Source organism: Hyperolius riggenbachi, chromosome 1 (genome assembly GCF_040937935.1).
Source record: "Hyperolius riggenbachi isolate aHypRig1 chromosome 1, aHypRig1.pri, whole genome shotgun sequence".
Classification (NCBI taxonomy): Eukaryota; Metazoa; Chordata; class Amphibia; order Anura; family Hyperoliidae; genus Hyperolius; species Hyperolius riggenbachi.
Genome location: NC_090646.1, coordinates 382,598,158 through 382,617,784, shown reverse-complemented (window position 1 = coordinate 382,617,784; position 19,627 = coordinate 382,598,158). Strand labels below are relative to the sequence as shown.

General features: G+C 40.6%; 1 protein-coding gene across 2 annotated transcripts in view; it reads right to left on the bottom strand.

Annotated features, from left to right (window-relative positions):
* Positions 1-19,627, bottom strand: part of CNTLN (centlein) — a 540,427-nt gene that overhangs the window by 266,696 nt on the left and 254,104 nt on the right. For both annotated transcript variants that reach the window (XR_011020538.1, XM_068234381.1), the window contains exons 15-16: positions 14,216-14,307; positions 1,266-1,801 (exon numbers count right to left, since the gene is read on the bottom strand). Coding sequence is in view for 1 of the 2 variants with exons in the window: in XM_068234381.1 (XP_068090482.1) it covers positions 1,266-1,801; positions 14,216-14,307 (628 nt within the window). In the remaining variant the exon portion in view is untranslated. The remainder of the gene's footprint in view (positions 1-1,265; positions 1,802-14,215; positions 14,308-19,627) is intronic.

Here is a 19,627-nt window from a genome sequence, read left to right as displayed (position 1 = left end):
GGCAATTTTAGGGAGAAGCCAATTAACTTGTGTGTGTTTTTGGGATGTGGGAGAAAACCATTGTGCCTGGAGGAAACCCACGCAGATACTGGGAGAACATACATACCCTGGGATTCAAACTAGGAACCCAGCCCTGCAAGGTGAGAGAGCTAACCACTACCCCACCGTGCTGCCCGGTAGATACTAACATGTTTATTTAGAGATAATATTAAAGGTGTAAATACAAATCTGTGTGGCTGTCAGGCTGTTCTGACTTTACAGAAATAAAATGTTGGGGAGGCAGGCATGTGACTGTAAGTAGACAGCAACATTTGTTGCCATCTGATATGACCCAGGTGAGATTTGCATTTTTAAAGCTAGTTGATTTTTAATAATCCCAGGCCAGATCCTCAGGACAATTTATGATCTCTGATTATTCCTGGCCTAGCAAGTCCTAATAAATCAGGCTCAGTGCATTTAGCAGGGAAAAAAATAGCTTTTTCAACAGTCAAAACATTTTCCTCAGTTTTCCTTCTACACAGTAAATTCCTCCGCCACGGACAGAAACAGTCCACACATTCATACAAAAGCAAATCAGTAGTGGTTAGAGATTACATAAGCAACAGCAAATATAATATTCACCTATATAGGGAACATCACAAAGAGACTCTGATACCTTGAGAAAGAATAGATTATTTTAGCACTGTTCAATTAAATTTAGTACAATAGCTGTGTATGTAACACACATGAAATAATTAGTGTGGATGGGTCTTAATTTAAAGGATGTTAAACAGCTTGTAGACATCTGGTAGCAAGCTGAAATGGGTCATTTAAAATTTATCTAACTAAATTAAAGGGGTTGGGGAGGAGGCTTTTCCACCAGGATCGACATGTCACAAGATAACTAAATGGACTTAGTAGGCTTGCCTGGGAATCCTTAGCTGTCAGTGGTGAATATGCAAAGGGCCAGCAAATTAAATCAACCTGCCAAACTGTCAATTTCAAGCCTCATGACTGCATGAAAATAGCATCACTGGAAGAAATCAAGCATTGCCTTCTTTTGGGCTTCCTGGCACCTATTCAACTGCTCGTACAGTTGTGGCTAATTTTGCATGCAAATTTCAGTCAATAAGCTCAGAACAAGACCTCCCAGGATATTTCAAAGGATCTGACAGCATTTTTTTCTGAATACCAAATCGACAGTAGTTGAAATTCAATCTCCATTTGCCTGTGCTTTGCATATGCACAATGTCCCCTCCACAGAGCAGACTTAATGAGAGCCGTACCTGTCTTCGCTCACATCCTCCCAGCCGTCTTTGCTGAAGTTCTCAAACACGCTGCTCATAACCTTGATGGATTGATTAAGAAAAGCTTGGTGACGTCTCAGGGATATCTTGTTGGCTGCATTCTGTTTGACTTTTGTTGTAGCTTCCTTTCTGTGGCCTTGTTTCTTGAAATTCTTAGAGGCATGAGGGACCAATGCTGTGGCCTTGTTCAGAGTACACTGCAGGACATGAACTTGCCTTAGCAAGTCACGGTTTATATTTCTCAGAGTGTTGCTGTCTGCCAGAAGTCTTTTCAGAGATAAAACTTCTCTGTTCAGTTCGTCTTTTTTCTTCTCCATACTCTCTTTCACTTGCCTCATCTTTTCAATTTCCGAGTGCATTTTCTGCATTTTTTGTTCTCTTATATCGGTATCTTTTTGAAGGGCATTTATACATGACTTCAGTAATTTATTTTGCTTATTTAACTCTTCATTGAAATCACTTAGTTTTTTTGAGTCAGTTTCTAATTCAAGCAGTTTGTTTTTCAAGTAGCTAACCTAGAAAAAATTAGAGGAAACACAACATTAAATAACCCACATGCACAGTAATTCCATCACAATTGTCAGCAGTAAGCAATGTGTTCTGGCAATACCAACATACTCATTCTAGAGGGAGAAGGAACAAATTGGCAGTTTCAGCTTGTATCTGAGAGATAAATACTGCAGGTGCCTAGGTGAAAAGCCCATATACAATAACATAGCACAAATACCATTGTGAACGCATTTCAAATGGTTTTTCAATAACGGTTTATAAATACAGGTAGTCTCGACCTACGAACACCAACTTAAAACGACCTACAGATATGAAATTTGATTCTGTAGGAACGAGTTAAGATTTGCTTTTTTTCATTTTTCATTGTCGTTTTTTGAGAAAATAAATTAAAAAATTAAAAGAAAAAAATGTTTTTTTTAAACTGGTAAAATGACATTTTGCTGCATTAAAGTGAGGACAGAGTGAGGTGACACTGAAGACATGGTGGAACATAGATGACATTGGAGACGCAGGGGGCATAGAGGAGGTACAGGGGACAGAGATGCACAGAGTTTTAACTATAGACCAGTTCAGGTTAAGAACAAACCTACAGTCCCTATCTCTTTCAATAACAGAGAACTAACTGTACATTAATTGTCAAGTTTAACAGAGGCCAGCAATCTGTTTCACCAAAAGATGTACAATTTCAAAGTTGTTGTTCCCCCAACAAGACCAGACTCAAGGTCACCAATTGGTCGCTCAGGTCATGCTGTTGAAGTGCAATCATATCATTTTTTGGCAGCCAGGAGATGAGCAACAAGCTTTCCCTACACAGTTGTGCTAGACAGAAGATATAGCAGTGGTTCCATTTCCAAGAAGCCATAGCAGAAACCGCTTGAAGCACAAATTGTGATCTACATTTGCTTACAATATGTTTTTCAGGAAGTATTTTGTGTAAATGAAGTGCAGTTTAGCCACTCTGGCATGGTACTGTCTCATGGGACCATAGACCTCTATATTCTAATTAAACATCATTTGCTATATTTGTTTATCAATACATTTCCCAAGAAATGTTACCATGGAAAATATTTATCTCAGACATGAGAGAGCAGTCAGCCACTGACACAATGCCTATGAGTTACCCGCATATATTGACTGCCGTCAGGGGGTACATAGAATTTTCTAATCACTATTGTTGAAATGATAAATAGATGCAGAGATATAGAATGCTGAAGTAATATGCTAATTTTAACCTTGGCTTCATCTTTCCATCCCTCATGTCTCTTCACTGGTCTGTAATGCGATGGGTGTCTTCACTGTGCTGATGGAAAGCTCTGATGCACAGCCAACTCCAGGATAATTCTGACAAGCGGTTACATGTTTACACAAAGTACTTCTAACAACGTTGTGCAAACAGAGAGACCTGTGTCAAGTATGTAGCATGCATGTTGCTTGTAATTTGCATTCTACAAGCACCCTGCATGTTGGCTACATAACATGAGCTGCATTATCTGCGAAACACAAGTTACATACTTTTTGTAAATGCCTGCAAAATGTACAAGCATATACAATTCACCTGCAAGTAGTGAATCTGCACCAATATGTGCTGATGAAATGTGCACAACACATAAATGTGCACAAGCCCTACGGATTCTTTTGGCCAACTGTAATCGAGCACATGTACATAACCTTAGCCTGGCAATCCCCTGGACTTTATTCAGGTCTCTCTAGTTTCCTTTATCCTGCTTCCTAGGTCTGTCTACCAAGTTATATTTGCCACTGGTGTATTGGGAAAGTAAGGCTGGATTTCAGTAGCCTTACTATTCATAAACCAACAGCCCCAGCCTTAGTACTTGTGAGGGGACTGTTGCATGGTCCCCTGTCCGTTCCCACTATAATGCATGTGCATGCGGCATCATTGTGCAGGAAAATTTAGACATGCTTTGCTCTGACTCAGACTTACTGACTGACAGAGAGCATTCATAGATATTTTTCTACGCCAAAATTTAATTCAGTTGTAAAATATTTTCTAAATGTAAGGTATTGGATTTCAGTAGTGGGCACACTTTAAAGTGGATCCGAGATGAACTTTTACTCATTGCATAATTGTATTCCTTTCCTATTGTTTATAGGGCATTCCTCAAGCCAAATACTTTTTTGTTTTTGTTTTAATACTCTAATTCCCTATAAACTAAACAAGCCACGCCTACAGATTTTCAGAGAACCAAGGCACTTTTAGACAGTAGCAAGGGCTCATGGGAGCTCAGTCTGGGCATGAGGAGGGGGAGGTACTACTAGCCAGAGATTTCAGAGGCAGAGGGGAGTAGGGAGGAGGAGGGGGATTAAGTTTTTTTGCTCAAGATGCAGATAATACAGTAGAAAGCGGCACTCCACAGGCATGAACTTGCATTCAAATTTATTGCATGTCGATACACACTACATGTTTCGGTCTCCGCCCTTCATCAGGTGTGGTGATGAAGGGCGGAGCCCGAAACATGTAGTGTGTATCGACATGCAATAAATTTGAACGCAAGTTCATGCCTGTGGAGTGCCTCTTTCTACTGTATTTATAAACACTGTGTGGAGCAGAGGTGGTGTACCTGCCTGAAAGAGTTGCACCGGCAATAGCTCTCCTAATCCAGGATTGAGCCAACTGAGCAAAATTCAGTCAAGCAACTATTGGATTACAAGATGTAGATAAGCCTGCCTTTGTGTAATGTTTACAAACAACATGGCTGCTGTCATTGTATCACAGGAAGAAATAATCTTATTCTATTAAAGCGGTTTGCAGCTAGATTTGCTGTGTAAACTGTCTAAACTTTAGATAAGATATATAGACTAGTTACTTGTTATAGTTAGTTTTTCCATCTTGGATCTGCTTTAAAGGCAATACTGCCCTAATGCTGTGGATTTTTGATACACAAGTACTGTACCTATACAAAGAACAGCTGAACAATATGCTGACATGAAATGCATAGCAAAAGAAATAGGCTCACATAGTTTTGTCTTTTTTTACTTTTGTTGAGCAAAGATTCCAAATTAAATTGTTTAAGAAAAGATGATGCCCATGAACTATATTTCATCTCCCCTGAAATCATGTGGCAGCATATCCGTCAAAACCGGCACAATCGTTAGCATACATTGCTGTCCCCTTAAGCTATTGGTATTTTAAATTCGTCTGAGTGTTTTCTGTCTCTGTGTGCATAATGTTATACACTACAAGTTAGTCAAGATGATTAAAAGGAAATAGAACATGCCTTCTGGGCTTAGTACCCATCTCAGCATTGTATCACTTTAGTAAGGCAGAAATGAAAATGTATACCTGGCAAATAAAATTAGAGTTAGGATATAAAGATGATAACAGAACAAACCAGGTGACATTCCAAACTGCGGTACTCAAATGATTCAAATTACTCACTCCACCTTTCCATAAATGAAAGTGAGCACTTCCTGTTCAGTATGTTATTATGTTAACATGAAGTTTGTCATTCCATAATAACAAGATGACAGCATTCATTACATGGCCATATGGCATTTGTTAGGAGTACAAGCAATCAAATCATTTGCTCTAAATTACTGTGTTTCTTTCACGACATAATCCGTAGATAAACGGAAGACACTACACGGATCTCTAGATATGTAATTACTGCCTACGTTTAGTGTGAAATAACTCTGTCCTTTTTATACAGGCAATCTACTCAGACTGTCTGTTAACGGATGAGCACAGGAAAAATGCTCTATATATACAATGTATATTATAAGCATATACAATAACTGTAAATATCTAGACACTATTCTTCTTAGTTTGTTTTTTTTTTTAAATCAGATTTCTGAATTTGTTGACTTACGATTATACTGATTGGGATGTTTACATATGACAGATACAGGGCTCATAGCTACCTGTAGAGGGAATCGGGGGGAGTGGCTAGTTAATGGCAATCGCCATTAACTAGCAACAATGTTAACTGTTTAGCGGCTTAAAATTCCAAATTTTTGCCTCCCTGGTGAAGTTAATTTAAAGGTTAGGAGAATGTTTGGCTCATCAATACCTACTAGGGCTAGGGAACAGCAAGGAACATGTGACAACAGAAGCGATATAGCAATCTTGGAATGGATATTTTGCCTCCTACTAGGAGGCAACAATGTCCAAACTGAGTAATATCAGGCAACAGTGAATCAGCAGTTACACAGACAGCAGTGAGCATTTCATTTAATGAATGTGTCCTAGATATGTATTTGTTATAGCTGTGTGCTAAAACACAAACTCATATTCAATATCTTTTCAGCAGTCCTCTGATATGACCCAAGTGAAAAAGTTTACAAATGTTTTTAAGCAAATACTTAAAAGAAATCTAGTCTAGGTTTTCTGGAGCATTTACTGTATGTACCTGAAAATAAATAGATTTTAACTTGAAGTAGCAAATAAATTTGATGGATCCGATTATAAAACAAAGGGCCTTTACTCCTCTACTGGCAGTCTCTTCACCACTGTTTCCCCTCTTGGTCGCTCCCCCACTCTAGTCCTCTGGCCAGTTCCAACTTCAGTATGGTTGCCTCCAACAGTCCCATTGCAATGCAGAATATGCATAAAGACTATTCTAGAGGAAGGTGGGTACAACTAACTCACCTAATTAAAATCATTGAGTCTATTTAAAGTAGATCCGAGATGAACTTTTACACATTGCATAATTGGGTTCCTTTCCTATTGTTTATAGGGCATTCCTCGAGCCAAACACTTTTTGTTTTTGTTTTAATACTGTAATTCCCTATTACTAGCCATAGATTTCAGAGGCAGAGGGGAGGAGGGAGGAGGAGGGTGGATTAGGTTTTTTTTTTACTTAAGATGCAGATAAGCCTGCTTCTGTGTAATGTTTACAAACAACATGGCTGCTGTCGTCGTATCACAGGAATAATCATATTCTATTAAAGCTGTTTGCCGCCGCGGGCCACAAAAGATTCAGTTTTTTTGGTAGACAGCAAAGGAGATTAGGCAGTGCATCCTACAACAGGCCACATCTGAAAAGACTAACAGCTGATATATGCAGCATCTCTGATAGGCTAACTACACACATTGCATTCAAAACAGATGCAAATCATATGCATCTGTTTTCCTGCAAACACAGGAATACAGGCCGGGAGCAGCTAGCCCGGTAGTTACATTAATAGCAAAGACAAAAAGGAGGGGGATGTGCACCCCAAAAAATGTTAGACATGCCTTGTGGCATGTTTAATGTATTTGGGGATGCACAGCCCTTTTAGTCATTCCAGTTTTTGCTCTCAGCTTCAGGCTCACTGCAAATATTATGTTAACTACGAGACTAAGTGAGAGCAGTAAGCAGAACCTATAAGGAAGCAGAAAGAAGGAGGCAGCAGGGCAAACCTGAGAACACTGCAACTATGCAAAAAAAGGATGCAGGAAAGCAGAAGACTTACTGACGAGCACCTGAAGATGCAGCAGAGTGATAGCCATGACCAATTCCCACCAGCATGCTCATCGTGCGTGCTCTGGGAAGGGAAAGGGAGGAGCTACGAATAAAAGGGTTTAATACACAAAGCTACTGCATGTGGGGAGGGTCTAGTATGATGATATACTATATAGCATAAGATTGGAGGGAACCAGTTACACACACATATATGCATTTGCAATTTTAATCTCTACCCTAAATGAGCACTGAAGTCAGGATCCCAGGAAGTCAGAATCCCAATCTCTGTTGTGTCCTCTCATCCTGACAGATCACCTGACTTTGGAAAGAAATACATAAATATTGGGGTAAGGAGCCACCCCCAGCAAGTGGGTCTTCAATGTGTAATCACACATTGTGTGAGGCCTAGTGCACACCAGAGCGGTTCGGCAGCGTTTTTCGATCCGTTTGTGGATGTGGAAGCGCTTGGGTAATGTATTTCAATGGGCTAGTGCACACCAGACCTGGAGGCGTTTTGCTGAAACGCATACTCCCGGGCTGCTGCAGATTTTGGATTGCGGAGGCGTTTCTGCCTCCAATGTAAAGTATAGGAAAAATGCAAACCGCTCTGAAAAACGGCAGTTCAGAGCGGTTTTGCACGCGTTTTTGTTACAGGAGCTGTTCAGTAACAGCTTTACTGTAACAATATATGAAATCTACTACACCAAAAACGCTTCCCAAAACCGCAAAATGCTAGGTGAAACGCTTCAGAAAAATAAGAAAAAGCATTTCAAAATCTGCTAGCGGTTTTTGGTGTGCACCAGGCCAGAGATTGGGATCCTGACTTCAGTGCTCATTTCATAAACTAATCCAGGGTGTCACAACACATTACATGCTTCCACATCAAACTGCTGTAGCTCACTCATAACATTGACATCCTCTCACCCTCTCTGCACAGTAAATTGCAGCACAGGCATCCATAGCCTCCTCTGCGCAAGCATGATTTTCCTCTACTCCTTGATCTGCTGAAGCCTCAATGCTCTAAAGATGCCAGTCTCTTACTCGCTCCAAGCACCCACCCCTTTTACACCGCAGCTACGGTTCTTTTGAGTGCTTCAGCCACAAAACTCCCTCCCACGGTGCTTTTGCACCCTTAAATGGTATCGAAAGCAGTGTATCCATATTGCCTTTTACATAGTGATAAAGAGTGAAAAACACCTCTCCCACTTACTCCTTATGTTACCTTTTCTTACCTTCCCACTCATGCCTCATTGATAATTCACCTAACTTATTTACTTTATCTAACCTATGGCCTCCAACGTCACCTTCATTGATCCCACTTACACTTTATTGATACCCTTATCTTCCATATCACCTCTCCTGACCACATTCATTTATCCTTCCCTCCAACCCATGTCACCCCTCCTTACGCTCACTGGGCATATTTGAGCTCAGTGCTATTCCCCTGGGAGCTGTTTGGATTCGGCTACGCAAGGAAAATTCATTATTTCATTCGGCTCCCCGTAACTGATTCCAAAAATCACTTTCTCCCCCATCCAACAAACCAACCTTAACGTCACCCCTTTACATTAACTATTATTAACTCGAACCTCTCTCTTAAGATAAAACCCTTTAGATCAGGGGTCTCAAACTCGCGGCCCGCAAGCCATTTGCGGCCCTCGATACAATATTTTGTGGCCAGCGCCGGCAAAAGCTTCCTTATAGTCCGCTTCAGTGCTCCCAAGTAATCCGCCGCATCCCGCCGCTAAACGAGGGCTGCAGAGCCCCCAAATCGCCCAGGGGGCAATCCGCCGGCATTTCCTGGAAGGGGCAGAGCTTTCAGCTTCAGCTCTGCCCCTCCTGAAGTCAATCGCGGCACATGTTTTTCAGATGTGTTTTTTTCCACTTTATGCAGTCCTTATTTTGGATACTGAGCCTCCTGATACACCAGACACTTTCACTACCTTGGATACAGAAGCAACCTTCATACAAGCCCTAACAATTTGACTATGTTAGAATCTGTCTACCTAGACAAGTTTGTCTAGGTAGATACGTAAGGCAACAAAAACAGGACCACATACAAACTCTGCATAAGCAAACAAGTAAGTTAAGGAAGGTATTTTTACAGACATTTCCATATTTTTGTCCACCCCTGTATACTTAATATGGAACTGTAGCTGTGCAATTAAATATCACTTGTAAGGAAAAACCATAATACTAACTTCCCCAGGAAAGCTCCCAATGGTATCTGGCCCTTTTCATCTTCACTGTACGGCTCATCTTTACATGCACAGTATGTCCTTTCTGCTTTCTTGTGGGCGTGCATAGTGAAGTAGCAGGCTGCTATGTGATTATGTGTGGCCATGGGGAAGCAGAAAGGACGCGCATGCAAGGCGCAGTATGTCCGGAATACAAGACAGGAGAGTCGTCTGACTTGTGTAGAAGAGCGGGTAGGATTACAGGAGAATGGCAGCTGACTGAGTGGAACGGAAGGAGCGGTAAATATTAGCTCTTACTCCCCTACCCACTGCATATTAGGTTTCTTTGACATCTGGTGTCCTTTAAGACAGAAGGCACCTAAAGAAGGAAAGAACATGACACCAGTAGCACCATTCATAGGTGAGTATAGACATTTGTCTCCAAGTTTTTTTTGTTTTTTTTATTGCCACAAAACATTTTAATTGAGGTAAAAAAAATAAATCTAAATAGAGATCTAATCACTAATGCACTATATTTGCACGACTGATTTGAGCTCGGTTTCAAGAATACACGCTTTTCACTCCTAGCAGTTATAGTAGAAGCAAACTGCTGATTTCTCCATGCATGGTACTCGGTGCATGTTGAAATGCTGACATTGATTTGCACAGAAAACATGCAAAGTGCAGAGGAAAAATTTTAAATCAGGGAGGAGAGATCAAATATTTCACAAACATTTTTCCAGTCATGGATCACAGCACTTAATTTATGATCTGTATGAGGGCTTGTTTCCACTGTTGCGACGCGATTTCGGCCGCATTCCGACGCTTGTAAAAACGCATGCGGATGCGTTTCCACATGCGTTTTTACCCGCGATTTCGCATGCGATTTCGCATGGCAGGGTGCCATGCGAAATTAACCATGACACTGCCAGGGCTAAATAAAATTGAAAAAGGTGCGAAATCGCACGCGAAATCGCGGGTAAAAACGCATGTAACAAACGCATGCGTTTTTACTATTAAATACATTAGCGGCGATTCGCACGGATTCCCGACGCAGGCTAAATCGTTGGCTCTTTTGTGCGTTTTTTTCACGCTGAAAAAAACGCACCTCAACAACGCTACAGTGGAAACAGGCCCATCCACTTGTATTACATGTGCGGATCTGCATGCGTTGGACGCATGCAGATTCGCGATAGTGGAAACGAGCCCTGAGTACAGAGTAGCAGTTTACTTTACATTAAGGAAAGAAAAGTCAATACTGCAAGTATTACTGAAAAACATTTTAACCACATCTAAGCATAAGTTCTCTAAAATTTTTAGACACTGGTCTAATTTGTTAAGACATCTCCACAGCTCTCAAAGAATCGAAGGCTCATTACATACCGTGTTCGTTGCAAGATGCAATGATATTCCTAAGGGCTCTTTTCCACTAGCAATCGCAATACGCTAGCAATTGCGCCTTGCCACTTTTTTTTTGCGCGATTGCAATTTTTCATATGCAATACACTTGCATTGCAAAATCGTGGCAAAAATGGCTCCGAGGCACGATCGCGCTTTTGTAAAAATCAAATCGCAGTAGTGGAAAATACCTACCGCAATTCCTATGCTAAAGTGGCTACCCTAGCGATTCAAAAAACGTGAGCGATTTGCGACTTTGCGATTCAGCATCACATTCGCTGTAAGTGGAAAAGGGCCCTAAGAGAGTAATCACATTCATTGCAGTATGGTGTGGTGTGTTCCATCGGAATCATGCACAGCATGCACAACACGCAGTGACTTTACAGGGCAATATGTGCGGCAGTGAGACATACTTAACTGTACTGTATGCCATACTTGTATGGCCACACTGCAACAGTAACCATGCAATTTGACTTTTCAGTTACCTTGCGCTGTGATTGCATATCAACGCAATTTGCATAGTGTGAGAATAGCCTTAGTCATTAGCATTTGCCACCCTCACCTGGTAATGTTAATTTGTAATCAGGGATGTTGAGAGGATTGTGTTTGTGAATTAATGGTGATGTGAATGCATTTTTAATACATCCAAAAGAAGAGTATGTTTTACAAATTGAATCATCACTGTCTGTATGTGTAATCACAGATCTGCTCATTTACTAACCTTTTAGCAATCCCCACTATGTTTCAATATAACTGGGGCAAGGCTGTAAAGTCTCATCACCTAATAGCAGAAAATGTTTACAAAATTCAAACCAGACTTTCTGGATCACTCCTATCCTCACTGGAGGGCTCTGTTGATCTTTGGAGAGGCCTTAGTAAATTTGGCCCTTTTTCGCAGCACAAACCCTCTTATATTGGGGGATTTAGGCTATGAGTGACAATTTCTATAACAAATCCCTTGTGTAACAGGTTCTACCTAATGTGGAGAAAAACGTTTTCAAGCCCTGCACGCACCTTCCTCTGCCCTGTGGACAGGGGTGGACAAGTGGGAGTGAGCTGCAGCGAGAAATAACGGTGATTGGGCATAATTTGCCAGCACATCTCATTGCAAAGACAAGTCAAAACTGATCCCAAATGAAAACATTGGACATTATTTTTGCAAGCTCATCAGGAGTGGCTCCATCGAGACACTGAACACAAGGGTCGGGTCTCTATCTTTGGAAGCATGGCTCACTCATCAATTAACTGTATTCTAAGAGAGCGCTCATTTAAGATTCTGTACGACTAGTACAGGACGCCCTCCCAATTGCATAGATGGGGCGTGTCGCCTTCTGATATTTGTTTTAGAGGATGAAGGCAGAGAGCAGGCCCCCTGCATTGTTGGTGGGGCTGCCCGGTGGTCAGTAGAGATGGCCCGAACCTCCAATTTTCGGTTTACGAACCGCGAATGTGAACTTCCGTGAAAGTTCGATTTGCGCAAACTTTCGCGAACCACAATAGACTTTAATGGGAAGGTGAACTTTGAAAGCTAGAAACACTTATGATGACCACAAAAGTGATGGAAAAGATGTTTCAAGGGGTCTAACATTTGAGTTTTTGCATGAATGAGTGGGATAGACACCAAAAGTCCCGGGGGAAAATCTGGATTTGATGCAAAGCAGCGTTTTAAGGGCAGAAATCACATTTCATGCTAAATTGGAGGCCTAAAGTGCTTTAAAACATATTGCATGTGTATACATCAATCAGGGAGTGTAATTTGAGTACTGCTTCACACTGACACACCAAACTCGCTGTGTAACGCATCGCAAACAGCTGTTTGTGTAGTGACGGCCCTACTGGACTGGTGCGCACCATGATGAGAATGCAGGCCGTGGCGGTTTTCAAGCCCAGTGCTTTAAAACATATTGCATGTGTATACATCAATCAGGGAGTGTAATTGGATCACAAGAACAAGATTAGCTCCCAAAAGAGCTGTTGAGGGGTGCTTTTTTTTTTTTTAGCAATAAGAATCATCAAGGTGCATGCTAAGAAGCCTACAAGAGCCTAACTAAGCTTTCCCTATGAGAGTCTGCAGCAGCTTTCCCTTCTCTAATAAATGCAGGCACACGACTGAGTCCAAAGCCTGACACTGCCTGCCTTTTATAAGGGGGGGAGTGGCTCCAGGAGGGAGTGTAGCCTGATTGGCTACAATGTGCCTGCTGACTGTGATGTAGAGCAGTGTTTCTTAACATTTTATTGGTATGTACCCCTTTCAAAACCCTGTACTCACCAAGTATCCCCTAGCATAGTACACATTATCACAAGTACCCCTTGACAAATATATATTTAATAGTAGTGCATGATAATTGGTTCTAATCAATTTTCAAGCATTTACTACTGCTTTTAATTAGCTAAAATACTAATTTGGTGTTTCTAAAACTCTAAATTTGTTATTCTTGATTAAGTATATCAAGCCTGAGTACCGCCTGGAACCATCAGAAGTACCCCCTGGGGGACGTGTACCAAATGTTGAGAACCTGGGATGTAGAGGGTCAAAGTTGAGACATAATGATGTAGTGTAGAAGGCGAATCAAACCGCCATAAAGGTCGCGTTCGTGGGTGAACGCATACCACCAAAATTCGCCGGGAACCGTTCGCCGGCAAACCATTCGGGCCATCTCTAGTGGTCAGGGGCTTCTGCAATGTGTGTTTCAGATTGATATTCAGTGTGCTAGGAGTTACAGTTGACGCAGATCCCTGGACAACACTCCTGGACACCTTCTCATAAGTCAGGGGTGTAATGCTGTTAAGGCTGTTTTAACTCAAACCTGAACACCCCCCTTCCTTTTTCCTTCCAGAAGGGAACTGATACTAAAGATTAATGAGATATACACCCTTAGAAGAATAACTCTTTATTTATCAAATAGACATGATAAATTACTTAAAATCTGTGGAGACTTCTTCTCCCCATATGATGATGTATACTGTACCTTATGTCAACACCCTAGCATCTACCCTCTCATTCTCTCTCCCTTTGTCAGTTTAACCCTGGGTATTACCTCCCTCTCCTATGCCCAAAGGATGCTTGCCCTCTTGTGTCCATTGCTATGGACTATATTATGCAAATGTGATCTTACACCTTGTCACTTCTTGTATTTGACATTGCTGCTTAAACGTTATAGTCTTTGTCTTGAATTTACATGTTTATTGCTTTCCTATATCAAGTATTACCAACCTCTCTGTGGTTAACTGTTTTCTCTCTATATTTACATTTCAATAAACTCCAAAACTCTGGAGACAACTTTACATACAAACATATTCTTACATTCTTGTAGTTTTCTTACATTCATTGTAGTATCCTTTATTCTTGTAAAATAAGTTACAGGAACAGTCCTACTCTATTCACACCTATAGTACAATACTGAGTTTAAGTTCCACTTTCATTTTATGCTATATGAAGTACCTTGTGCAATGTGTACTCTAAGGTGTCACCTGTACTTTTCTTTGGAGTGCTGCACCTAATATTTTCTTCTTTGTCAAGCCTTAAAAGTAACTCTAAAAAAAGAAAAAAAAGATGAAAAAAATGACAGACACAAAAAGAACAGCATAAGATATTTTATACGCAAAGAATTATGGCATGTTTGTTATGCCATCATAAAAACAATACAACCTACTTTACCTAGTCCAAATAAATTGATCTATTTTCCTGTCAAGATTTTGGAAAGTCTCTAAGCAGTGACCTCTTTCAAAGTCTAGTGTCATACAATTATAAAGCCTTTGGAACATCATAGTTATTTCCTCTTTTTGTTACACAGTACGAACTTTACAAAGGCACAATGTGTCTGCAGGTTAAAGATACTGTACTTTTATTCCTGTTTTCATTCTTTTAAAGACTGCTCGTCTTTTGCCTTGAAAGCAAAATTCATTGCCTTTTTATCTATAGTCTCAGCCAGTTTTATTCTCCAGGTCTTGTCCCCCTGCTAGGAGGATCAGAGTGATTGGTGAACAAAGCAAATAGTAACAGAATTAGGATGGAGTAAAACTTTATACCTCTTCTTTTCCACACATTCAGCAGACACATCTTTTACTTTGTAGGATGAAGCACATCGATTAAGAAATCTGTAACACCAACTGTTAGGGTCAGTGCTTGTCCATCAAACAGGTGTCTACTGATTGAGCAGTGTGTGAAATTATATAGCATAACTACAGCACACATACTAGTAACAGCAGCAAATAAAAACATGTCCATAATAATAGACAGACATGCAAATGAAGATCTATTGACAGTAACATAATCCTCTAAAATGTGTATGAACCAAAATTTCCGATAAGGTTTTCTCTTTTATAACAGAGAAAATACACACTGACTTCTTAAGTAAAGCAGAAAGATGATCTGTGTTGATGCAGGCACAATAGTAAACTATTCAGATTTAAGCTTAAATAGCTGGACTCAAACCAAAACTTGTGTTTCAGATGGAGTGGGGAAGACCTAAAAAATCTGTATTAAACAAAGATTATACAAAAAAAAGGGATGTGATCACTTAAGAGAGAATTCACTGCTACAAAGAGGATTAGCAATAGAATTTACAGTTTTCAACTCTTGGCCAATTTTGTCCTTGCGAAGCATACATGAAAAAAAGCACCTGGGAAAAAAAAAAAAAAAAAAGAGCGCAGGGTTTGCCGCTAGTACAGTCTCACTAAAATTAGTGATATTTTACTACTGAATTTCCATAGTAAAATATCTGTAATATTTTAATATGTAAACCTACTCTCACACAGAACCCTCCCTCTACCAATGCTAACCCTAAGACCCCCCTAGTGGTGCCTAACCCCAAGACCCCTGTGGTGGTGCCTAACCCTAAGATCCCCCTGGTGGTGCCTAAACCTAAGAACCCCCAGGTGGTGCCTAACACTAAACCCCAGCCCCAAAGCTTTCCTCCCACCTCTACCGCAAAGTGCTGCAATCAAGGTAAATTTTGTCGCCTGGAGGTACCCGATTAGCAGTAGTGATTTAAAATAATCCCAGGCCCCGGGGCTTGCGGAAATGCTAAGAGCAGCATTGCAGAATAGCGGCATTGCATAGCAGAAATGCAAAAAGCGGCATTGCGGAAATGCAATGCCACTATTTGCATCTTTGGAAGCCCCAGCACCGATATTTCAATTCACTACCACTAATAAGGCGCCTCCAGGTGCCAAAATTTACTTTGATTGCCGCATATCGCGGCCATTATAAAAGCCCCAATTTACACCAAAGAAGGTAAATTTTGTCACACAGCTGCTATTCTAAGGCTTTTATAGCAGGTGCCTATGGTATGGTGGTGCTGTTTTTACCGAAGGGACTACTCCACCCTTTTTTCCTGCTTTGCTCTGTGGAATAGGAAGCTAAGAAAAGGACAAATACAAAAAAAAAAATCTAATTTCCAACCTATCCAAAGCTAAAATAAATATGTATCCTGTAGTTGAGCTTTGAATCTGAAAAGCAAATTACATTGTTTTTTGATGTAGGTTATTTTTGCTGTAGGATAAATTCACTAAAATTAGAAATTATATAAAATCAACAATTAATGTTTGACACAGGTTTGCTTTAATTTGTGTGTGCAGCTTTAGCCTTATGTACCTACATGAATTTAACAATGGTTCTATTTAAAATGGGCTTGTACCTAAGTGAAAACAATGAGGCTCCACTCACAGTGGTGCGCTGCGGTACGGATGCTTGTAACATGGCTTACTCCACTGCAATGCACCACCTATGGGGTATAACAGGTTGCTGTATGGTAATGCACTGTTAGCAGCAGGAGTGAGGCATACTTTTCATTGACTGTATGCTTCACTGTACCCAACACATCTCGACCATAATGCGCGGCGTTGTTATCCCAGTCCATTGCGTTCCTGCTGTCACAGGTAATGCATTGACCACTGTGAATGTGGTCTAATTTCCACTGCCATGCACCACTTATACCCCACAACACTACTGGTTTGGCTATTCTATGTAAGCTTTCCATGAATGTGTTATTTAAATAATCCTCTTTTACCCTGCAACTAATCTGTGTATGCTCCAACCAAGTTATAGCGATATTTTTTTTTACATAATTAAGTATGCTTTAAAAATATATTTTGGAAGCAAATTTTTTTTTTAAGATGATATTTTATGGTGTTTATTTTTAAATCTGCTACAACTATTGAAGTTCAAGAAAACCCCATAGTCTCTAAGATCAGGTAACAAGCATGTAATGGCATTATCCGCATGGAAGTATATGGAAAAATGATGATGTTTAGATTACAGTGCCCTACAATAACCAAAAGTAGACCATTAGCTTCTTCTACATAAAAAACAAAACTCATGATTGCTGAAGAAGATTTGAAAGTTGTGCATTGGGAATGTGTCCTGAGGTTGCAGTAGGTGTGGGCCGCTACCCTTGAGTGTTAGGCTGGGAGCACACTAGTCTGTTTTTGTGTGTATTTTCTGCACAGGAAAACTGAGCGCCAATGTTAATGAATTGGCTAATGCATACTTGAATGTGTTTTTCACGTGCAGAAACAAAAATGACAGCAGTGAAGTACTGCATGCATTTTCTCTATCAATTACATTCACTTGTGAAAAAATGTATGCGGTTTGCCACATACAGACACACCTGGTGTGCAAAAAACACATGCTCCCAGCCTCAAGTGTTAACTCTACTTCGGTGAAAGAGTCAATGGTCCTTTTTCTACATTCCTGTGGTTGTTCAACCTGGTTTATAGAACTAGAGATTGGAAATCTCTCCTTCATACCATTTATTGTAAATTCCCAAATATATCTCAGTTCTTTAGCAAACGCTAACAATGCCGGAGGTGGGACCCATTTATTGGGAGACAATCAAGCCGGTTTAAATGTTATATTTTTAGTAGAACGCATCTTTAATATAAGCAAATGCATATTATATTTGTCCTACTGTCTCCATGCTTCAGAATGTACGCTGATTAAAAGAAAAAGTGTATAGAATGCATGGTGTCCTTGATGACATGCCTGCTGAATTCAAGAACGGTATTAATAATGTTTGAACTTTTGAACCTGTCCTACAGTGTAGCAGTCTTCTGAGCACTTGGGTTTATGTTTTTCCCAGGTAGAAGTGGGATTCGCAAGGCTCTCAGGCTAGCAGGCGCAAACCCAGGATGGGCAGATAATATATTCTTGTAATAATTATTTGTGAGGTTAATAAGTTTAGTTACTTTGTTCTCCAGCGCATAATTTGATTTTCATATGTTATATAAGCTCAAGACTGATAAAGACGCAGTACTCCTCCGGGCCATGAATGGCTAATATGAAGGTTTAAATTATTTGAGATTACTAGAAGAACATGAATAATAATAAAATAAGTTTTTCCAGTGTAGCCTAAATAATTATACATATACGTCTGAGTAAATTTTAAAATTCTAATAAGCAAGTTACGGAACAATTCACAGTGCAGGATTTTCACATTTTTCATTTGTAAAGTGCATAATATACCAGGAAAGGTACCATTAGTATTATACGCATATCTGAGCTGTTTCTTCAGACTTTCCGTGGGTGCACACTATCAAAGCATCATTTGTTGGCTTATTTAGTAAGTGCAGTGTAAACAGCATTAGTGATGTCCACTGTTCAGTACTCCAAAGAAGACTAAAGAAAACATCTCTTACTTTTACTACAATAACTTCAAAGAAAGTCTTTCCACGGACTTGGACGGCTCCGTGGACTAGGGCTCCACGGACTAAGTCGGTGGTTCCGTCTTACTGACACTGTACTGTTGACCTGAGGAAGCGGGTAATGCTCCCGAAACATGTTGTCTTTGTGTCCAATAACATTTCATAGCAACTGATTCTTATATTGTACTTCCTACCTAAGTTTTTTTCTTTTTTTTTTCTCTTTACCTTTTAATTTCTTCCTCTGACTAGACTTTATGCAATCCAATTGCAGTTTACATTTTCACAGCTATGGGCTACTTAAACTTGCTGAGGGCAGTTAGCAGGGAAATGAACCCACGCCCCTCACTTACAAGCGATAATGTTATACTCCGCTATGTACTGTGCATCTCCGTGCTAAGAACTAATGCAGCTCTCTTATGTCCTGCAATCTGTGATTGGTACATGTTTTGCATTGTTCAATGATTGTACCAGTGGATCAGTTTTCTGTATTTTGTTATAAACTTTGATAACATTTTAGAAATAAAAAAAAAAAAAAAATCATAGCAACTCACCTATCTTTACGGGTAACATGCTTTTCAACTACTGTATTTGTCCAAGGTTTTTAACCACTTTGTCCACTGCTACAGTCATCTGTGCCACCCTCCAAGCCACCATGGCGTAGATATACTGACTTGCTAGCAGCCCTGCTGTGCGCGATCTGGTGCGCTTCAGAGCGCACCCCCTGGCACTGTCAGCTGCCTTACTAAGTGACCCCCCTGCAGATGAACGATCACCGCTGCAGCAAACAGCAGTGATCCTTAATTTCTCCCCCTCTGCGCCAAATTGATAAAAAAAATGCCCCTGCAAGGATAATATCTCACCTTACTTGGTTCCTGCGATCATCCTTCAGCCCCAGCTGCCGAACATCCGGGTCCCGGCTTGATGACGTCATCAAGCCGGGACCCGGTTTTCGGTATCACAGTGCACAGTGCAGCGCGGTGAATGGAAGCTGGGGCTGAAGGATTATCGCAGGAACCAGGTAAGGTAAGATATTCTGGTTGCAGGGGCATTTTTTTTTCTATCTGGCCACGGAGGGGGCAGAGTAGTAAGAGGGGGGGGGGGGCATATCTGGCTACCCATAACGGAGGGTAGGGGTAGTGTTCCGAAAGGGGGGGGGGGGGGTTGAAATGTATTTTGGGGCCCATCAGGGTAACAGGAGGTGGGGAATTAA